General features: G+C 34.6%; 2 protein-coding genes and 1 long non-coding RNA gene across 3 annotated transcripts in view; all 3 read right to left on the bottom strand.

Moving 5' to 3' along the window:
• The window catches only part of LOC113055838 (uncharacterized), a 748-nt gene extending 105 nt beyond the window's left edge, over positions 1 to 643 (bottom strand). The window contains exons 1-3 of the long non-coding RNA XR_003277583.1: positions 560 to 643; positions 400 to 491; positions 1 to 291 (exon numbers count right to left, since the gene is read on the bottom strand). The exon at positions 1 to 291 is cut by the window's left edge and continues 105 nt beyond it. This is a non-coding gene — a long non-coding RNA (uncharacterized LOC113055838). The remainder of the gene's footprint in view (positions 292 to 399; positions 492 to 559) is intronic.
• A 1279-nt stretch (positions 644 to 1922) lies between these two features.
• LOC113055792 (tripartite motif-containing protein 16-like protein) lies at positions 1923 to 11975 on the bottom strand. Its single transcript, XM_026222155.1, has 6 exons — positions 11357 to 11975; positions 6706 to 6801; positions 6293 to 6526; positions 5142 to 5313; positions 4928 to 5023; positions 1923 to 2757 (listed from the first exon to the last, which is right to left on the bottom strand). The coding sequence occupies exons 1-6, from the start codon at positions 11900 to 11902 to the stop codon at positions 2180 to 2182; spliced, it is 1722 nt and encodes a 573-aa protein (XP_026077940.1). The 5' UTR covers positions 11903 to 11975; the 3' UTR covers positions 1923 to 2179.
• A 936-nt stretch (positions 11976 to 12911) lies between these two features.
• LOC113056467 (mucin-like protein) lies at positions 12912 to 19646 on the bottom strand. The gene is made up of 8 exons (XM_026223270.1): positions 19433 to 19646; positions 18903 to 19301; positions 14563 to 14696; positions 14180 to 14458; positions 13923 to 14018; positions 13651 to 13807; positions 13449 to 13528; positions 12912 to 13357 (listed from the first exon to the last, which is right to left on the bottom strand). The coding sequence occupies exons 1-8, from the start codon at positions 19644 to 19646 to the stop codon at positions 13277 to 13279; spliced, it is 1440 nt and encodes a 479-aa protein (XP_026079055.1). The 3' UTR covers positions 12912 to 13276.
• Between the last annotated feature and the right edge of the window lie 526 nt (positions 19647 to 20172).

The following is a 20172-nucleotide window of genomic DNA, read 5'->3' as shown; positions in this document are numbered from 1 at the left end:
GAATCCTAATGCATGATGTCATGCAATATTCTAAAAAGAAAACACATAGTCTGAACTCTTTAAGTTAGATATTAAACAAAAACGATATAGAAGTTAAAGGTATTTCAAATGTCAAACACATTATGTAACAGGGTTGTGGTCCAAAAAATAAAATAAAAAATAAATCACAAATCAGTAAACATTTTACTTTATTACATTTCAATCAGTCTTAAAAAATAAGGCATGGAAAGTTCATCAGTGGAACTGACGTGAATTCTGTCTTCCTAAGACTCCTCTTTTTTTAGTGAAAGCCTAAAAATAATAAAAAAGACAATGAAATGGAGTTACGCACTGTACCACCACACAGTGAGGGAAGTGAGGAATCTATAAAGATGATGTTTATGAATTAACGTTACACACCTGTTTGAGAAACTAGCGTCCAATGTAATTTATGGCTATGTTCTTCAGGTTTGTTCTTGTTTCAAAAGTAATATTGGATGAACGCAAACATGCTGTAAACATAACTATGTCAAAAATGTTTTAGAAGTATTTATAATAACAAAAAATGGCATATTCTTACCAGCCTCATTTTGACTACTGTTGTTGCTGACGTTACGCCACACGTCACTTCCGGGTTTCTAAGGACTGACTTACATTGCGCCTGATCAGAACACTTTTTTGTTGTTGTTGTTATGTTGTTTTGTTTTACTGCTTTAACAGAAAAAGAGAAATATAGATGATAATATATATAATTATTTTTCTTAATTAGTTAGTAAATAATATATATTTTGTTATCACGTGCAATATCCGATTCACGATTTATATTTTTGACAATACTATCTGAATTCAATTGAGTTGTTATTAATATTTTGAAAGCGTTTTTTATTTTTTTATTGCTTATATTTTCAGTTTTCATTTTATGGCAAAAACTGCAATAATCCATGTATTTATCTATATATTCTAGATTCTCTATTTCTAATATTTATTAATTACACACACACTTATTTGTGTGACCATGATATATTTTTATGTACTGGTTCATTGCGACTCTTTTCAAAATTAAAACTTTGATTAGGGAATAATTTTATAAAATTATCACACAAAAAAAAAAATCGATGTATTTCGATGTAATGATATTTATGTCACTAAAATATATCAAATTATAAATGTATATGATTGATTAGAACTATGTGTAATTTTTTTCTTATGCAGTAATATTTGATTTTCTTTCTTTGTTTTTTTTTTTTACACATGAATTCTAACCTAGAAAGCATAACTAGCAGTTATGTAATAACTATCTTCAGTCAAACATAGCTCATATGTGCCTGTAGGCTTTGTGACATTCTATCTGTACACTAGCTGAACCAGTTATGTCACACTTTAACAAAACACATGGACAAATGCCAGCAACTCACAGTTGCACATTTTTATTTGCAGAGACAGACAATGTTGTTATGTGGCCAAAGTAACTGTCACCTGTCACATTTGATAGAGTCACAAAATACAACATATGAGGGAAAACAGCAGCATACAGAATCATTAAAGAGCCATATCTGTCCAGTTAACCCAACCCAAGTGAAATGAACCACAATATTCAACTATGTCATAAGGGTTTGGTCATAGGAGATATTTTTTTTTTGTCTTACATATTCAGCATTAATGAAACAATGTTAAATACACATGCACATATCAGTAAACATAAGTTCTATATAATATATAGAAATAAAATAAAAACATATTTTTTATCTTTGTTATATATATATATATATATATATATATATATATATGTTATATATATATATATATATATATATATATATATATATAATACAAATATAATATATATATATATATATATATATATATATATATATATATATATATATATATATATATATATATATACATTTTTATAATTTCGTTATAAATAATGTGTGTATATATATATCCATGTAAGACAAAATTGTACTTAAAAATAAATATCTTGTGATACGTGATCAATGCACAAAACATTTGTAGGTATTTAAATAGGTGTAGGTTTATAGCAGTCATACAACTTTAAGATCAGTCACAGGTTACATTAAATCTCTCATTGCCCTGTTTGCACCATTAAACCTGTGTCTGTGTAAGGTGAACAAAACCAGGTGAAAACGAGACCCTGTAAGATGGAAATGATGTGGATGTGAGGAGTAGAAATTGTTTATTTGGGAGAGGAAACAGGAGACGTGTTTGTGAGGGATGACGCTGCTCCTGGATCCAAAAGCACGACACTTTCCTTCTTGGGAAGCCAGAACGCTGGGTAAAGCGGCTCCAGAAACTCAGCCTGGTACTTGTGGATGAGCGTCATGCTGTTCTCCACGTCGTAGAAAGCCAGCACACCGCCGGAATAATCCACGTAGACCCCGATCCGTGTGGCTTTGGGGACACTGAGTGGCGTCTCTACATCGCTGTGCCACGCGGAGAAGCTGCGTCCGTTCCACTGCACACACCAGGAGAAGCTGTTTCCCGTGATGCAGCTGTTGGTCTCGGATCCCTTGCGGTCGATGCTCTTGTACGTCAGGCCGACATGGGTGCCTTCTCCTCTCATGTCCACCTCGAAATAGTGGCGTCCCAGGTAGAAGCTCTCGACCGTCATCACCTGCTTGAAGTGCTGGAAGCGCTCGGGGAGCTCGGGATAGCTGTGCTGCCACGGCGTGGTGTTTGTCACCTTCTTCCGTTCTTCTGTCAGACGCAGATATTGATGAGCCGTATCTGCATCAAAGCTCAGAGGTGTGAGGTCTATAGGAGAAAAAGTCAAGACTGAAGTCAAAACCAGTTGAGAAGCACTGGTGAATTGCATTAAGTAGTTTCTGAACTGAACATCACAGTTACAGTATTTCAGTATCAAAATATACTAGTTTTTATTAATATTTTGAATTATGTTTATATTTTAGGTTTTCATTGTAAGGCTACTTGGCTTCTAAAGTGTTGTTTCAGACTAGTGGAAAGAAATCATCTAACATTTAAGTGTTTATTATATTACACCAAGTATTTGCGTCCATAGATTTTAATTACAATGCATTTTTAAGTGCTATTTCAAAATGCAGTCTTTTTTAACATAGCACTTTATTTCTGAAGATTTATACTGATGGGTTTGTTCATTTATCATTCACTTGATTTATAATTATTACACGTTTTATTCTTGAAACATGTTGAAAATGTATTTATCTTCCTGTTTAGTTATGACAACAAACTGTTAGAAGAAAGGGATCATTGGGGTTCTATATAGAACCATAGGTTTCTTTACTTAACTCCAAAGAACCTTTTATTCTAAAAAGGTTCTATAATGACAAGAAAGAACCCTTTTGGCACAAAGGGTTCATATCTTGAATTTTGTGATCATTCACATGCATTCATAAATGCATTTGAATACACTGAATAACGCAGTGAAAGAACTCACTCAAAATGCACACGCGCACTAGTATGACTTCATCATATAACTTTAAATTAGCCTAGATGCATGCACTTTTTAGGCAAGATTTGTTTAGTTTTTTAATATACTTGATACTGTTAAAAGGCACATCATTAAAACAAAAAATACGAGTTCACATTTCACACCTAAACAAGCGTGGAAAACGTAATTATAACTAGCTACTAAATTAGTTAAAAATGCCTATCCATATACAGCTATGATTTGCCAACCCCAAACTGACTCAAATGATTCGCGATCCGGCTACGAACTCCCGAACTGACTCAAATGATTCGCGATCCTCAAACTGACTCAAATGATTCGCGATCCCGCTACGAACTCCCGTACTGACTCAAATGATTCGCGATCCCGCTCCAACTCCCAAACTGGAGTCAGATGACTCAAATGATTCGCGATCCCGCTATGAACTCCCTAACTGACTCAAATGATTCGCGATCCCCAAACTGACTCAAGTGATTCGCGATCCCACTACGAACTCCCGAACTGATTCAAATGATTCGCGATCCCCAAATTGACTCAAATGATTCGCGATCCCGCTCCGAACTCCCGAACTGACTCAAATGATTCGCGACCCCCAAATTGACTCAAATGATTCGCGATCCCGCTACGAACTCCAGAACTGACTCAATTGATTCGCGATCCTCAAACTGATTCAAATGATTCGCGATCCCCAAATTGACTCAAATGATTCGCGATCCCGCTCCGAACTCCCGAACTGACTCAAATGATTCGCGACCCCCAAATTGACTCAAATGATTCGCGATCCCGCTACGAACTCCAGAACTGACTCAATTGATTCGCGATCTCCAAACTGACTCAAGTGATTCGCGATCCCGCTACGAACTCCCGAACTGACTCAAATGATTTGCGATCCCAATGCACATACATTTGTTAATAAAATAAATAAAACGAAAACATGAATGTTTTAATGCTACTGAATAAAAATAAAGGATCCACTCGAAGGTCTCTATCATGACAGGACCTGGATCAGTGAGCTGCGTCTCGGGCCGATGACGTCACTTCCATGGAGGCATGTTGTACACGCCCCCGTCCATTGACTCCGCCCCCACGTCAAAGTGCCACAAAGAGACATAGACATATAAATAACTAAATAACTATTTATATGTCTATGCAAAGAGAAACGTGCGGAAAAGTGAAGCGCAAAGGAAAAATGGTATTGCAAGCTCAAACTAGACACGCAAAATAAAAGCAACGTTGCAAATAAATTAATAGATATGACCATGGAAAATATGTATTGCAGAATCATTGCTTTCGCGCTGTTTCATTTGTTTTGCAATTCTTAATTTTTGTTTGCAAAAAGCAAATGTATTTTCCTCAATACTACTTTAAATAAAATGTTAGGTAAATCTTTCTGATTTATTAAAATAATAAGTCACATACATGGATTTTTCTGGGCTAAGCCCCAGATCTCCTCTCACCCTAGAACCACCCCTGATAATAACCCTGATGAACACTCACATTTAAGGAAGTCGTCTCTGGTCTTCGGGTTCGGAAGTGACATGTTGTGTCTTGCAGCAATAACAGCATAAACTGTCGTCTTTATGCCTACGTTATCTGTGAATTGAAACAAGATCTTTGTGTAAATGAGAGTAAATCCTTCATAGAACACAAAGGTTAGATGATTTACAGCGAGATGCGTCTCATTGTTTGGAGATGTTTAATGCATACTGACTGTTTTTACAGGTGTCTTTAAGTTTGTTGGTGTATGAGCTCAGCAGGTTGTTGCACATCTCTTTTGTGGACTGAGTGATAACACGACTGAACGACGGCAGACGATCCATGAGACCGATATAAACACCAGGTAAAGACACATCAACAGCTTCCTTTTTCCACTGTGAATACTCCTGGAAAACAATACTCATATAATTAACACCAGAAACAATTAACAAATTTTTTTTCATTCCACCCACTGTTATTTTAGTATCATCGATAGTTTTTATTAATATTAATAAATACAATTTATTAATAAATTTATTAATATTAGTGGAATTATTTTAACTTTAGGTTAGGATTTAGTAAAAAGAGTGTTTTGTAATTATTATTATTATTATTATTTTTTTTTTTAAAGTCTATATTAAGTTTATTCATTTTTATTTCAGTTTTACTTTTAGTTATATTAGTATGTCAAATTAAACTAAATAAAAATGATTAATGTTGCCTTATTATATTTATATACTATTGTTTATATAGAGAGAATTTATTTGTAGATTTATATACTATTATTTTCTTTCTATTATTATTTTGAACCAGTAGAATTATTTTAACTTAAGCTTATGATTTAGTAAAAATTTGAGTTTTATTATAATTTATTTTTTTAAATATGTCTATATTTAGTTAATACATTTTCATTTCAGTTTTACTTTTAGTTGAATTAGTTTATTAAATTAAACTAAATAAAAATTGTATATGTTGCCTTATCCTTTTTTATTTATATACTATTATTTATATAAAGATAATTTATTTGTAGATTTATATACTATTATAGTTTTTTATTAATATTTAAAATTGGTGTTTATTTTTATAATTTCAGTTTTAATTTTTTATTTTTTGTAACTTTGTCAAGTGTGCATTTGTCATTTAATTCATTTTTTTACGTGACTATTTAAGTTTCAATTAATTTAAGTTTTCATTTTATTTTTTTTTTAAAGTTAGTAATTTTAATGGTTCTTTTTAGTGGTTTTATTTCAACTCACAAAAGTGTTTAAATAGTTTTAGTTAACTGTGCCAATTCACTGCAGCTTTTAAACTTTACACACCACCTTTAACTGAGATCATGTTACAGATACGTTAAGGTCATCAGGAAACAGGAAGTACCCTCCTTACCTGCAGGAAGTCGATGTCATTTTTGTTCTTGGTGATTTTCTCGACCTGACTCTGTGTTTTCTTGAGTTCAGTGCAGCGTTGCTCCAGATGGACCCGGATTCCTTCGGCCTGGTGCAGCGCCTGTCGCTCCTCCACCTCTAAGATCTCGCTCACTTCCTTCTTGGCCTGCTCCACGGCCGCCAGCAGTATGTTAAACTGCTCCTCGATCACTCCTCGCACCTCCTTCACAGACGCCTGCAGACAGACAGACAGACTGAGACACTTCACAGTCAAAGAGACAAGTACCAGACACCAGAGGAGATGGGTGTTCTTTCAAAAGCTTAATATTGTTTTGTTGTCACAGCGTTTCATATTGATTGTAAAACAGTACAGTGAAGATAAAGTAGTATTTGTTCTTTAAAGTGCTGTTTTACCTCTATAGACACCGTGTTGAGCTGTAACTTGTTAATGGCGTTTTCTGCCGCTGTGACCGTCTTCATCATGTCTGTCTGTTTGTCCTGAAGCTCTCTCTGTAAACACACACAATATTGTGTGTCAATATCCTCCAAAAAGTCAAGGCAAAATGTATTTCTATAGCACTTTTAAAAGCAACAGAGTTATGCCAAAGTGCTGTACAAAACACAATATATAAAAAGCATAATATAATTATATATACACATGCATTGTACAAAAAACAAACAAACATTCAAATCAGTTACAGGCAAAACATTCTGTAATGTAATGAATTATTTACTTAAATATTTACTAAAATGTATATCTATATATAGTTAATATACAGACTCACACTTATTTACTACATAAATAAATATACCTACATTTACTATGTTTAATGCACTGTATTAATATAGTCACCGGTAAAATATGATTTAATGTAATTAACTATTTACAATTTAAAATGTATGCTTACATTGATTTATATAAAAGTATATGCATATAATTTTTTTTAAATCCATATGGATAGTTAATATAGACATGAACACTTATTTACTACACACACACACACTTATATTTACTATGTTATTAATAGATAGTAACTGGTAATATATACAAACACATCTATAAAAAAGTATATACATATTTAATGTATATGCATAATTTATGTACACTATTATCTCTCTCTCTATATATATACTGCTATACTATATTCTGCTTTGTAATGTAAACAATTGTGAAAATTGCTAAACAAATAAATCTGAATTAAATTGAATTAAATATGTGTATGTGTGTGTGTGTGTGTGTGTGTACAGTAGATCAAGAGGTTATATTGTGCATTATACATGATAAGATGTTATATTGCATTACACAAAGTTAATGTAACCAAAGCCATCATTCCTGTGCATTAGTAATAGGTATAGGTAGGTAGGAATAGGTAGCAGTCTCTTTGTTCAGCTTTTGCTTTGCATTCCACAGACAGGTCCAGACAAAAATGTCCTCTGTTGAGCAGTAGTCAATGTTATTATCTGTGTAGGCTTGCTAAAGGGAACATGTCAAACAATAGAGCTTTGACTTTCACATTAAAGCAAAGCGTGAGTACATCCTCCACCCTGACCACCCAACAACCCCAGAACAGCCGAACCTGAACCTGACGGTGTGTCACTGCACCGATGTCAATGAGAACCCCTCCCTGCACTGTCTCAGATACACACACATCAGTGTCTGTTCACTCTTCCTGAGTTAGCAAGCTCAGCATTTGAAATAGAAAGGGCGTATTAACGGTTCTGTTTTGATGTCATTCATGCAATGAGGGTAGCTTCCCTTATGCATATCCACACTAGAAAATAATGTCATGTGCTCACTGTAGTGGTTAGACTGGATATGTAAAGGAGATATGTGTGTGTCATAGCTTCTCTGTTAATCAGCGGAGAGGAAGTTTCGCTCAAGGTAACCGGACTGAACTGTTGGTTTTGTCAAGTAACGCAGTCAGGCAGGATCTGAGTTATGAATGTTGTGTAATCTAATGCTCATGCTAAAACATCCCAGAGAATGCCTCAGATGTATGAAGAGCACCGGGCACACCCTGCTCTGCACGCCAGAACAATGCATTATACTCGTTGACCTCACAGTCCTGACAGTGAAGACGTTACAAGCACACATGCAAGGCGGATCGTTTTAATACATTGTATTTAAAGAACAATTGTTCTGATGTCCTTTAACTGTCAAGTTCCAAAAAAAAAAAAAAAATTGGTCCATGCAAGGCATTATTAATGTATGTATAATTAAATTGTAATTCATGGAATTGTATTCTGTGTCTTCTGAAGACGAGGGGAGTTTTATGCATAGCTTATTAAACAGAAATTGTTTTAAACAGAAATTAAAGTTAATATGCACTGAAAAATCATTAAAAATCGAAAAAGAAAATAATGTTTCTCTCATAAGGCATTGCATGCATCGAAATATAATCATATGATTAAATATTATAGCTTTATGGTATTTTACGTCATATTTTGAGCTTTCTAGAACATAACAAAACATTTATATTTCAAATAAATGCTGTTCTTTTGAACTTTCTATTCATCTGTGAATCCTGAAAAACACAATGTGTCACGGTTTCCACAAAAAATACTTAGCAGCACAATCAGATGTTTATTGAGAAGCAAATCAGCATATTAGAATGATTTCTGAAGATCATCTGACACCGAAGACTGGAGTAATGATGCTGGAAATTAATATGTGATCACAGCAATAAATTACATTTTAAAATAAATTCACATGGAAAAGACTTGTAATAATATTTCACAATATTACTGTATTTTTTATCAAATAAATGTGACTTCACTTTCATGGATTAGCTTTATTAAAGAAAGAAAGTCACACAGGTTTGGAATGACACGTAAATCATGAAAAATGTGTTCATTTTTGAGTAAATCTTGTTTTTCTAGTTGCCCGTGACGTGCACGCTCATGCAGCCTGCTTTCAAACACAACCAAATAAAAATACATTTATTTGTTTAGCATGCAAATATGCCAGAGTCTGACTGTAAATAACATAACATAACAGCCACAGCAAAAACCATATAGAAAAGACATGAAGCAGAGTTTAAAGCATGTTAAAGACACACCGACCCACGTGTACAAGTGTTGCATCACCCTGAAAACATGCCACATCACAAAAAGAGTGTTTAGGTTCTGGTTCTGGTCACACTGAGCAACCTCTCTTTAGAAAATACCATGAAGCTTTTTCTGCTTATTTATGCTGATTGATAAGTGTGGTCAGTATTTCCTACATGCTCCACAGAAGATGTTTTTCATTCCCGAGGAGAGGATTTCACACAGACGTCATGAATTGACGTCCACAACCGGATGTAGAACCAGTTTCAGATTAAAGAGATGTGTGTTTTCATCAGAAATGCATTAAAGATTACACTACGTCCTTAAGGTTCCTGTCCGAAAAGGAGCAACTACTAATAAAAGAGCTTTCATACTTGTCAAACTTAGTGAGCAATGAGATTCAGTAGAGAGCCAATGAGTCAAACTGACATTAAACTCAACTTCTGTACACCCTAAATACACAACTAACCAAATACTTGATGGATTCAGTGATAACTTCACAATTCAAAGAATCATTTATTTCTGTAACAAAGTATTAAAGTGCATTGTGTGAAATTAATCACATCACAAACCACACACATTTTTTATGCATTATTGACACTATTTTCCTATTTAATGCTGACTGTTCAGTTGCTTTGACACAATCTTTATTGTTAAAAGCGCTATATAAATAAATGTAACCTGACTTATGAGCAACAATAACGGCCTTGATGACCACTAGATGACCACACAGTCCCATATAGGCCTTTTGTATGTGTGTTCATGTGTGAGCTGTTTTTTTGTTTTTGGTCAGAGAGAGAAATGATGTGGTTTTGTACTGTTTGCCCTAACAGTAGTCAAAGCGTAACAGAGGAAACATTCTCTTCCTTATTTCACTGAAAAGCTTAATTAGAGTAAGAAACGGGTCGTATGTTTGAGGCTGAACTCATCCCTGAAGGTATAAAGTGTATGTTGCTAAAGTGTAAATAAGTAAAATGAGTGCAAATCCTGGGGTTGAATTTGGAAATTTGGAGCAGCATCCTACTTTTGCTATTCTTGCTATATATTTACATACAGTATCTTATGAATTCTAGCACTGTATGTGATTCTGAATGCTATCATACCAATCTTACATTCGTCTGAGCATCTCGAAACAGCAACACTGGCCCAATGGAATGTTCTGGACTATGGCAGATGAAGAAGTGTTTAGGAATAACGTTTTTGTTCTGTTGACTCAAAAATTTTATATTTTATCTTTAAATAAATAATGTGATTTTCTTTTCTGGTTCCAAAATATATGAAGATCAACATGGAGTCTTTTCACATAAACTGTTGAATTTGAATCACCTTAATTAAAACTGAAGTCTTTTGTTATACATCACCATTCACAAGTTCAACAATTAATTAATTGCATTAAACTGATCAAAAGAGGCAATAAACACATTTATAATGTTACACAATATTTCTAATTCAAATAAATGCTGCTCTTTTGAAAGTTTTATTCATCTGGGAATCCAGAAAAATAAAATGCATCACAGTATCCACAAAAAAAAAAAAAAAAAAAAAAGAATAGGAAAAAAGAGAAATGTTTCTTGAGCAACAAATATATCAGAGTATATCAGAATCATCTCTGAAGATCATGTGACACTGGGGTAACGATGCTGAAAATTCAGCTTTGCATCACAGGAATACATTTTATTTTAAAATATAATGAAATATAAATCAGTTCTTTTAAACTGTAAAAATATTTCACATTTTTACTGTATTTTTGATCAAATAACTGCAGGCTTGGGCTTGGTCAGGGATGGGATGGGCAGTATTTCAGACACATGTATTAATAATACGTATATGAAATAAAAAATAGGCATACTTTTTATATTTTAAGGCCTTTAAAAATATAATGTAATTTGCATTTAAGTGCATTTTCCCACAAATAAATAATAAGAAATTGATCGAACATGGAATTCTCATTACAGCTACGTAAATATGCAGCATTTCAAGATTTGGCGTTAGAAAGTAAGCGCGAGAACAGAAGTACCTCTATCTTCTTGCGCGCCTCGGTGATGGGCACGGCGCTGTGTCCGCGGTGGTCCTCCGTCACGCACTCCTGACACACGCAGCACGCGTCGGCGCAGCAGAACAGCTCCAGCGCGCAGCGGTGCGTCTCACAGGTGCGTCTCTCGATGTCCCGCAGCGGCTCCACCAGCCGGTGGCTCTGGAACTTGACGTTCTCCAGGTGTGGCCTCAGGTGAGCCTCGCAGTACGACACCAGGCAGGTCAAGCACGACTTCGTGGCGCGGCACGGCCGGTCGATGCAGGAGTCACAGGTGACATCGTTCGGCCCCAGAACCTCCTCTTCATCCTGAGGCTTCTGAGGGTCCTCTGACTCCTTCAGGTCCTCCTGAATCTTGCTTTCTTCAATGGTCTTGGTCTCTTTCTCTCCTGCGGTTTGGTTTTCTGTCTCTGGAGATCCGTTGATCTTCTCCTCTGTGGACTTCTGATTGCTCTCCTCTGGGTTCTTCTGGAGTTTTTCTGAACTCGAGCTGCTAGCTGGCAGATCTGCTGTCAGCACCACGTCGACCATGATTGCCCTCCTTCTGTCTTGAGCTTTGACTTCAGTTTAAAGTTGAAGCTCAAGCCCAAACTTATGAGAAGTGAGTTGGATCTAAACCACACCCCCTAACAACTCAGCTATTTCCTCAAATTCTTCTCATTCTGATACAGTCAGAGGAGGAGGGCGGGGCTACACTCTAATGTGGGCGGAGTTCGTATGCAGATCAGAAGGGCGTGTTTTCTGTCCTGACTGTGTTTTGGTAATAATTTGATTACTTAAGTTACTAGGCTGGTAGATTTCTCTTAGATCTTTGTCTTTGTGTTTATAGTTCATTTACTCATCTGTAAACCAGTTTAATGTACAAATGAATCAGACTTAGAAACTTCTAGCTGTTTTTAAGATGCTGTGTTAAAAGTAGAAAATCTTGGCTTCTGGCACAATTATCAAACTCATTCATGCTTCCATATATTCAAAATAAGTGTTCATATCATGTCGTAACTCCATACCAGGTGATTGTCCCTGTAATAAGTGTACTGTAAGTTTCTTTAACAACATTTAAATTATTGCATTGAACTAAATCAACATTAAACTGAACCGAACTGAACAATGACACTATACTGTCTTGTTAAAGCTGATATACAGCACAAGTTTCATCACTGGTTCTGCTGTTGTCCTGTTTATTTCTGTGAAGCTGCTTTGTTGTATAGAGTCATGGGTTGGTGATGCAGATGGAGATGACAGACACGTCTTTTAATTAAGTAAATCCAAATACAGAGAGTACAAGCATGACAACCAATTTAACAGATGAGAACAGACAGAGGCTAAGAGAGAACTGAGAGTTTAAGTGAAGCAAACTAAGGAGCTGACGATTAAATGAATCATACACAGGTGAACAGAATGCTAATCAGGAACAGGTCAACAGAACACACAATGAAAATTTAACATAACCCTTACATATAGACTTTGACTTGACTTACAGTCAAATAAAATATATTTTATTAAGCCACAAACTTAGACGCCCGTATTAATGAGAGAGAATTAGGCATTTGGCAGATTCTTTAATTCAAAGCGATGTACATTGCATTCAAATTAAATCTATATTATTTCAATTTAATTATTGAATCCTTATAAGTGATGTTCTAATGAAGGTGAATGAGACAAAGATTTTTACTTACAGTAAAGTTTAAACTGATACACAAAACATGATTGATATGGAAAGAAAAGAGAAAAAGGAAAAAAAAAAGGATCTAATGGACCTCTTTTATCATACTTTTATCCCGGTCTGAATCCTTTGTTAACCACCTTAATGAAAAACTGAAGCTTTTACATCATCAGTCATCAGGGATATTAGTTGTCAGATGCTAAACGAGCTGGTTTTACTTCTCTTCCTGAAGGAGAAGGAAATTATGGCTTTATCTTTTGCAGTTTTCTTAACTTCAGTTCGATGTTGTTTGGCAGACCGTATTTGACCAGCTCCTGCTTGACCTGAAACACAGATGGACAAACAGAACAAAGTTCCCCATGTGGTCTATTTGAACTGTATTCTGTATAAATATTCATAGTAAGCGTGACGTACTTGCTGTAAAACTATTTCAGTGCTGATCTGTGTCAGGTCTAAAAATGAGGAAAGTCTCACTCGTAATCCAACGACATTGTCTAAAGGGAAACACACACAAACAATTAAAATACTTATTTGTATTTGTTGACACTAATCATATAAACACTAAATAAGATTATAGGAAATTTATCAAAACATAATCTATAGATAAGATTTGTACTGTTCAAGATGCTGTTTCCTGGTCCACCGTCCACCCTGAAGACCCATCGACCGGGAACATCAACATTACTGGAGTTCCTGAGGTTTGAGATGAAGCTGCCATTGATCGATCCAGGAATCACAAAGTAGTGTGTGGAGTTTATCGTGTCATAACCAGCCTGAAAGTGTGAAAAAACATTATTCATATAAACATTATATATAGAGAACATGAACTTTTATACAGTAGTGAATATTAAAATGTTGTTCTCAATACAGAAAACTAGTTTCTTTCACCTGCACTGGATGTCCCGTTACAGCAATGTCACCATAATTCATCAGAATAAATGAAAAATCACCGCCTGAAATTAATACCACTTGAAACGATGTTTCCTGCAAAAATGAAAAGATAAAATTACTTTAAACTTAGCAATTTATTATTGTATTCTTGGTTACTGTCTTTAAGGTCCACTTTATTAATTTGAGCTAGAATTCAGAAAATGAATGATGAACAAAGTGAAAACAGTCACATTTCAGAAGAACATCAATCTTACTGTGTTGTTTAAGTTGAAGTAAGCGACTTTATCCCATGTTGCAACAAAGACCCAAGAGGCGGTGAAGGTCAGATTTGGGAAATGTGTGTTTATATCCCGAGTGGCCCGTGTAAGAACATTTCCACTGGTGAACTGTTGATATGAAACTACACCTCTCTGACGGTTGTCAAGATTAGTCCAGAGACCTGCAATTATATCTTGGCTTCCTCTAGCGGGGAATGAGTAGGGGACAAATGCTGATGAAGACTGGTTGAATGTGAGGTGTCCATTATTATTAACCTGCAACATGAGAGATATTGTCACAAATACTTATCACAGATGAGTTTATAAAGCATTACCCACTCACATTAAGACTAAGAATCAAGATGGAGTCAAATTCTTACATAAATCTGCTGGTATGTGCGGCCAAAGAACAGAAATGGACTCAACAGCTGAATAACTGAGGAGTTTCCATCATCAACAGCAGCATTTATTGTGTCTCCAGCTGCTGAGCCGAATGGATAAAATACTGCTGGTCCTGCAAGAGAAAAATAAGTAAATAAATCTGACATTATTTCTCACAGATTAATGGGGCTCATGTCTGAATCTGCCTGTGATTAGTACCAAAATAATGATGACATCTGGTGGCCAACTCATGTGGATGTTACAGTAGTAAAGTAAAACAACTGAAAATGGGGGAAATCTCCTTATGAAATAATAATAATGATATATATATATATTTTTTTTTTGGATGAAAGATGAAAGAAAGAAAAGATAATGCATATTTATTTGCCGTCTTTGCACATAAATACCAAGGTTGCTAATATTCATGTACAGGACTGTCTAAATCAGGAAAAACCACAGTTTTGCATTAGGTTACATGATTTTAATGTGCTTCATGTCATGCATTAAAACCGTGTAATGGGTATTCAATTAAAGTTCCAAGAGTTGCAGCCTCTTTATTTTCATCCCAAGCAGAGGCCGAAAAAAACCCAAAACAAAACAAAACACATTTTAATATGTAGCCAATTCTATTTTTACATTTAAATACATGCGAGGCCATGTGACAGAAAAAGTACTGCTTCTGTTTAGGGATTTCTTCTTGAAATCTTTACTGTATCTACTAAAAACAACGTAGATATAATAATCAGAACTTTCTCATGTTAAGCAGAAAAATAAAGTTAACTAGCAGTTTCAAAGTTTAATTTCTATCCTGGACAATTAACAATTTTCCCAGTAATACTTACATGATTCTTTTGAAATGATCTTAGCCTAAAGATTAACTTTCTGGGATTGACAGTCACGCCATAATATGTAGATCTGGTTTGAATAGCCGGAGTCATAGATAGTTATAGATAGATAAATAGATAGTGAGAAAAATGGTGTTTCTATGAAGCCCATATTTATAACACATTATAAGGGTATTCTTATAAGGCAATTATGATGAATGCATAATGCTTATATATATATATATATATATATATATATATATTAGGGGTGTTACAATAGGCGTATTCGTATTGAACCGTTCGTTGGACTAATTAATTATATTTGAAAAAAAAGAAAGAAAGTGAAATATAATGATATGCGTTCAACAAGGTAGCCCAATAACCCAAACAACGTAACAGGCAACGCCCTTTGACACCCCCGAAGAAGAAAAAAACACCAACTTATAGGTTTATGTTAGGCTACTCAGTCAGGCGCAGGTGCTCGCTCACTCAGTACACGCTGAGTGAGCGAGCAGTTCATGCACGGTACGCGGTGGCCAATGCGTTTAACAGACCAGAAATAGAAGATCCTCCAATAACCAACAGGTCTGGTGTTTGGGTGCACTTTGGATTCCCTGTAAGCTATAATGGTGATGGCAAGAGAGTGGTGGATAAAAAAAACAACAGTATGTCGCATCTACATGACAATAGGCACCAGCGGGAATAAAAAATAAAACATAAAAAAACACCAGCGGGAATACTTGAAACATGTCAACTCATTTACGCCGACATCACCTTATTGTGTCAGTATCTGGGAAAAGACGAGAAACATACACGCAACAAACTATCCCCGCAGCATTTATGCAGACATTTCCAACGGATTCAAACAGGGCAAAAGACATCACCGAAGCGATTGGTAGGCTTAATTTACGTTATAGCCGCGGATATGAGACCTTACTATTTACCATTCATTCTATCATCACCATGGCTTACAGGGAATCCAAAGTGCATGCAAACACCAGACCTGTTGGTTATTGGAGGATCTTCTATTTCTGGTCTGTTAAATGCATTAGACATTTTGCAACGAGCCTTCAGTGCGTGCTGAGTGAGCGAGCGCCTTAGGGGCTGTTCACATATCGTGCCTAAAAACGCGTGGAAAACACTAGGCGCATCTTTCTCCTCCTTTCCAAAGCGCTCGGGCAGAAGCGCTCATGAGGCGTCTGTCTTTGCTAAGCAACAATGACGTGCTCTCTCCATGAAGACGCGGAAATTTCAGCAAAGGATAAATGGATTTGCAGCTCTAAAAATCTCTTGCAGTAGGCTAGCTCTGCTACTAAATTTATTTCAAAATTTCAATCCATATACAACTATGATCAGCTGTTCCTTCATCTTTTTTTGAGTTTTAAACGTTGTTACGGGAAAGGATGAAGCTGATTGGTTAGTTCTTGTCACATGACCTGCGGTGCGCTTGCGGCATTCTGAAAAGTTGAGATGTTTTTAATTTTTCCTGTATCTAAAACGTACCTTACCGAAACGTGAGATCAGTGTATCGTATCGAACCGAACCATGAATTTTGTTACACCCCTGATAAATATTATATATATATATATATATATATATATATAAATAAAACACTTATAATGGTATATCAACTCATGAATAATTATAACAAAAATTATAATACATCATAATATTTACATATTTGTGGTTATAACTTTTAAGAGTATGATTATTTATAACACATAATGAGCACTATATTAAATCTACTTTGTTTATAGTATAATGGACTGTATCATATCTTGACATTGTTTTTTTAAGATCTACACAGTATCTTACTGAGTGCTGAGTGTTATTTAAATGTGTCCTGTGAGGCTAATATTATTTAATTGATGTGAGCTTAATATTCTTCAACTGAAAAAAATGCACTGTTTTATATGGTTAAATTTGTTCTCTTAGTCTATTGACTATAGCAACTGCAACTACAGGTCATCTCATTAGAGTATTAGTAGTCTTAGGTTGAGGTTAGGGGGAATGTAGAAATTTGACGTACTTGCAAAGTTGCTTGTCAGTATGTCTGTTGGTGGACTATCAAAATAAAGTGTTAGCACATATTCACAGTAGGAGACAAACTAATACTCTACATTTAAAATGGTTTAAAGCAAATGTGTTATATTACACATTCATCTGATCTGATATCTAATCTTATGGCTTTTTGAAAATAAATAAAATAATAATAATAACTATTATTATTATAACTTATACATGATCTTTGTCTACTTTTAGTAAAGTAGCAAGAAAGATGGCAAGATATGAGACTTATAAAAATAAATATAATCCATTGTAACTTAAGTGGATGCAACATTTTCATTGTGTGCTATAATTATACTCCTTAAAGCTATAACCACAAGTAAGTAAATATTATAATACATTAAAACTCTTCTGAAGAATATTCATGAGATGATATAACATATTATATCAGTAAGATACTGTGTAGATCTTAAATAAACAATGTGATGATATGATACAGTACATTATACTATAAACAAAGTAGATTTAATATGGTGTTCATTATGTGTCATAAATAATAAAAGTTATAACCACAAAAATGTAAATATTATAATGTATTATAATTTTTGATATAATTATTCATGTGTTGATATACCATTATAAGTGTTTTTTTTATTTTTATACAGCATTATGCATTCATTATAATGGCTTAAGAATAACCTTATAATTTATTATGAATACGGGCTTCACATAAACTGTTACCAGAAAAATAACTATATTTGCAGCATTGTTGTTTTCTGCTGTGTTTTAGTGAAAAGTAATTTATAATTTGCTGCTCACAGTGTTTCTGTTGTTAAAATAACCAGCTGTTAAAATAACATGAAATAACATTTTAATGTTAAAAAGGTGCTTTGTTACGGTTCACGGGTTTTGAAAATCAGTTATATTTAAGGATCAAAGACTTGAGTTGCTTTTAAAATATTCAAGAGTCCTTTTCCTCGAGTCGATTTACTGGGGCAATATAAAAGACTAAGTTGAAAACTGACTTGAGTTCGTATATCTACCTTTATTTTGCCGAAACAAATAATTAACATTTGCAATGGAATAACTTGACTTTGAGAAAAACTATTTGTAAAAACATTTAGCCTCTTATTTCTTTGTGTTTGGTGGTCTGCGCATAAAACACTTATTAAATTGTATCTTCTTTGTGCCAAATTCTATTTAATCTGAGTTTTACTACTTTAACTATAGTTATATGCTATATTCTTTTGTAATGCGACAGAAAGAGACATTTTAAGAGACTATTTGTAATAAAAATAAATGAGTAAAAAGATATTCATGAGGTTTAAAAAGAAAACGACAGTACCAGTGGTTGTGATTGGTGGAGTAATGGGTTCTGTGGGTGAAATCCTCTCTTTTGTTGTAGACACTGATGGGATGGACTGGATTGAGGCTTTTTATATCAGTATAAAAATTTTTTAAACACAACTTAGAAAAGTAAATTTAATTACATACTAGTAAATACTCACCTACACAGTAAGCTCCACAAAACATTGGCTTGACAAACTCATAAACATAGTAATTTCCAGGACAGGCTTTGACTCTTATAGGGTGGGATGATAAATCACAGCAGCCACTCCATACAGAAGTACAGATCTGACGGAGGACCACTCCATCTTCCAGCTGTGGGTGAGGGCCGTTGAGTGACATTGGGTAAACAGTGCCACACATGCCATAACTAACACATGATTCTGGCATCTGGGCATTTTGACCATTGTAGAACATCCTGTACCAGCCATTCCACTCCACATTATTATCACACACGATATTGTAGTAAGAGATATTATTAGAATAGTCAGTGGCTCTCCAAGGCTCATCCAGACTGGTGTAGTTATAGCAGGGGTCAACACTTGGGGTGGTGAAAGGTACTATTATAAAGAGGCAGAAAGAGAACATCACATACATCAGATTTAATTTATTCAAGATAATAATATAAAAAACAAAAGTACAACTGATGATAAGCATGTCAGATATAATAATGAATGAAAGTACACAATACCTGCACAATATACTGGTAATGGGATTAAAAGAGTTGGTCTGGTTAATTTGTAGACATAATAATCTCCAGGACAAGCTTTAACTTGGATTGGTTCAGATCTGTAGTAACTGCACTGATCATAGCGAGAGCCGTAAACTTCACGAGAAACAACTCCATATTCTATACGAGGATGATATCCACCAAGATACAGAGAACTAATGCTTCCACATGACATGCCAGAAAAAGACATTTATTTTAAGCTCATGCACAGGTTCTACCATGTAAAGAAGAACACTCTTGAGTTCTAAGAAACTATGGTACACTTATTTTGGTCATGTCACTACACTCAGAAACTTTGGGATGACATTGGTGTGTTTGTCAAGTGTAAGATTTTGCCAGGCTTCTCAGTACATATGAAAAGCATTATATCTGGGTATTATGACTCTGACCCCACAAACTAAAATATCAGTTTTGTTATTAATTAAAAAAAAAAATTCCTAAGCAAATTTCACATTCAAAAATGCTAATTCTCCAACTGTAAACCTGTCTTCTCTGTTTTCCTAAAAGAAATGGAAAACTATTTTAATGTAATCTCAGTATCTAGTAATAAGAAAGCTTTAAGGACTGTTAGAATTTGCTCTGCCTTTGATCTCCTTTTGTAATTTTGTTTAGATTTTGGCCTTTAGTTTCTTTTTCTTTTCCTTTAGTTCTATTGTATTCTTTATTGATTTTTTATTTTTTGGGGGTTGATATTATGTGAT

The sequence above is a fragment of the Carassius auratus genome, chromosome 37 (genome assembly GCF_003368295.1).
Source record: "Carassius auratus strain Wakin chromosome 37, ASM336829v1, whole genome shotgun sequence".
Taxonomy (NCBI): Eukaryota; Metazoa; Chordata; class Actinopteri; order Cypriniformes; family Cyprinidae; genus Carassius; species Carassius auratus.
This window is presented reverse-complemented; position numbering and strand designations above follow the sequence as displayed.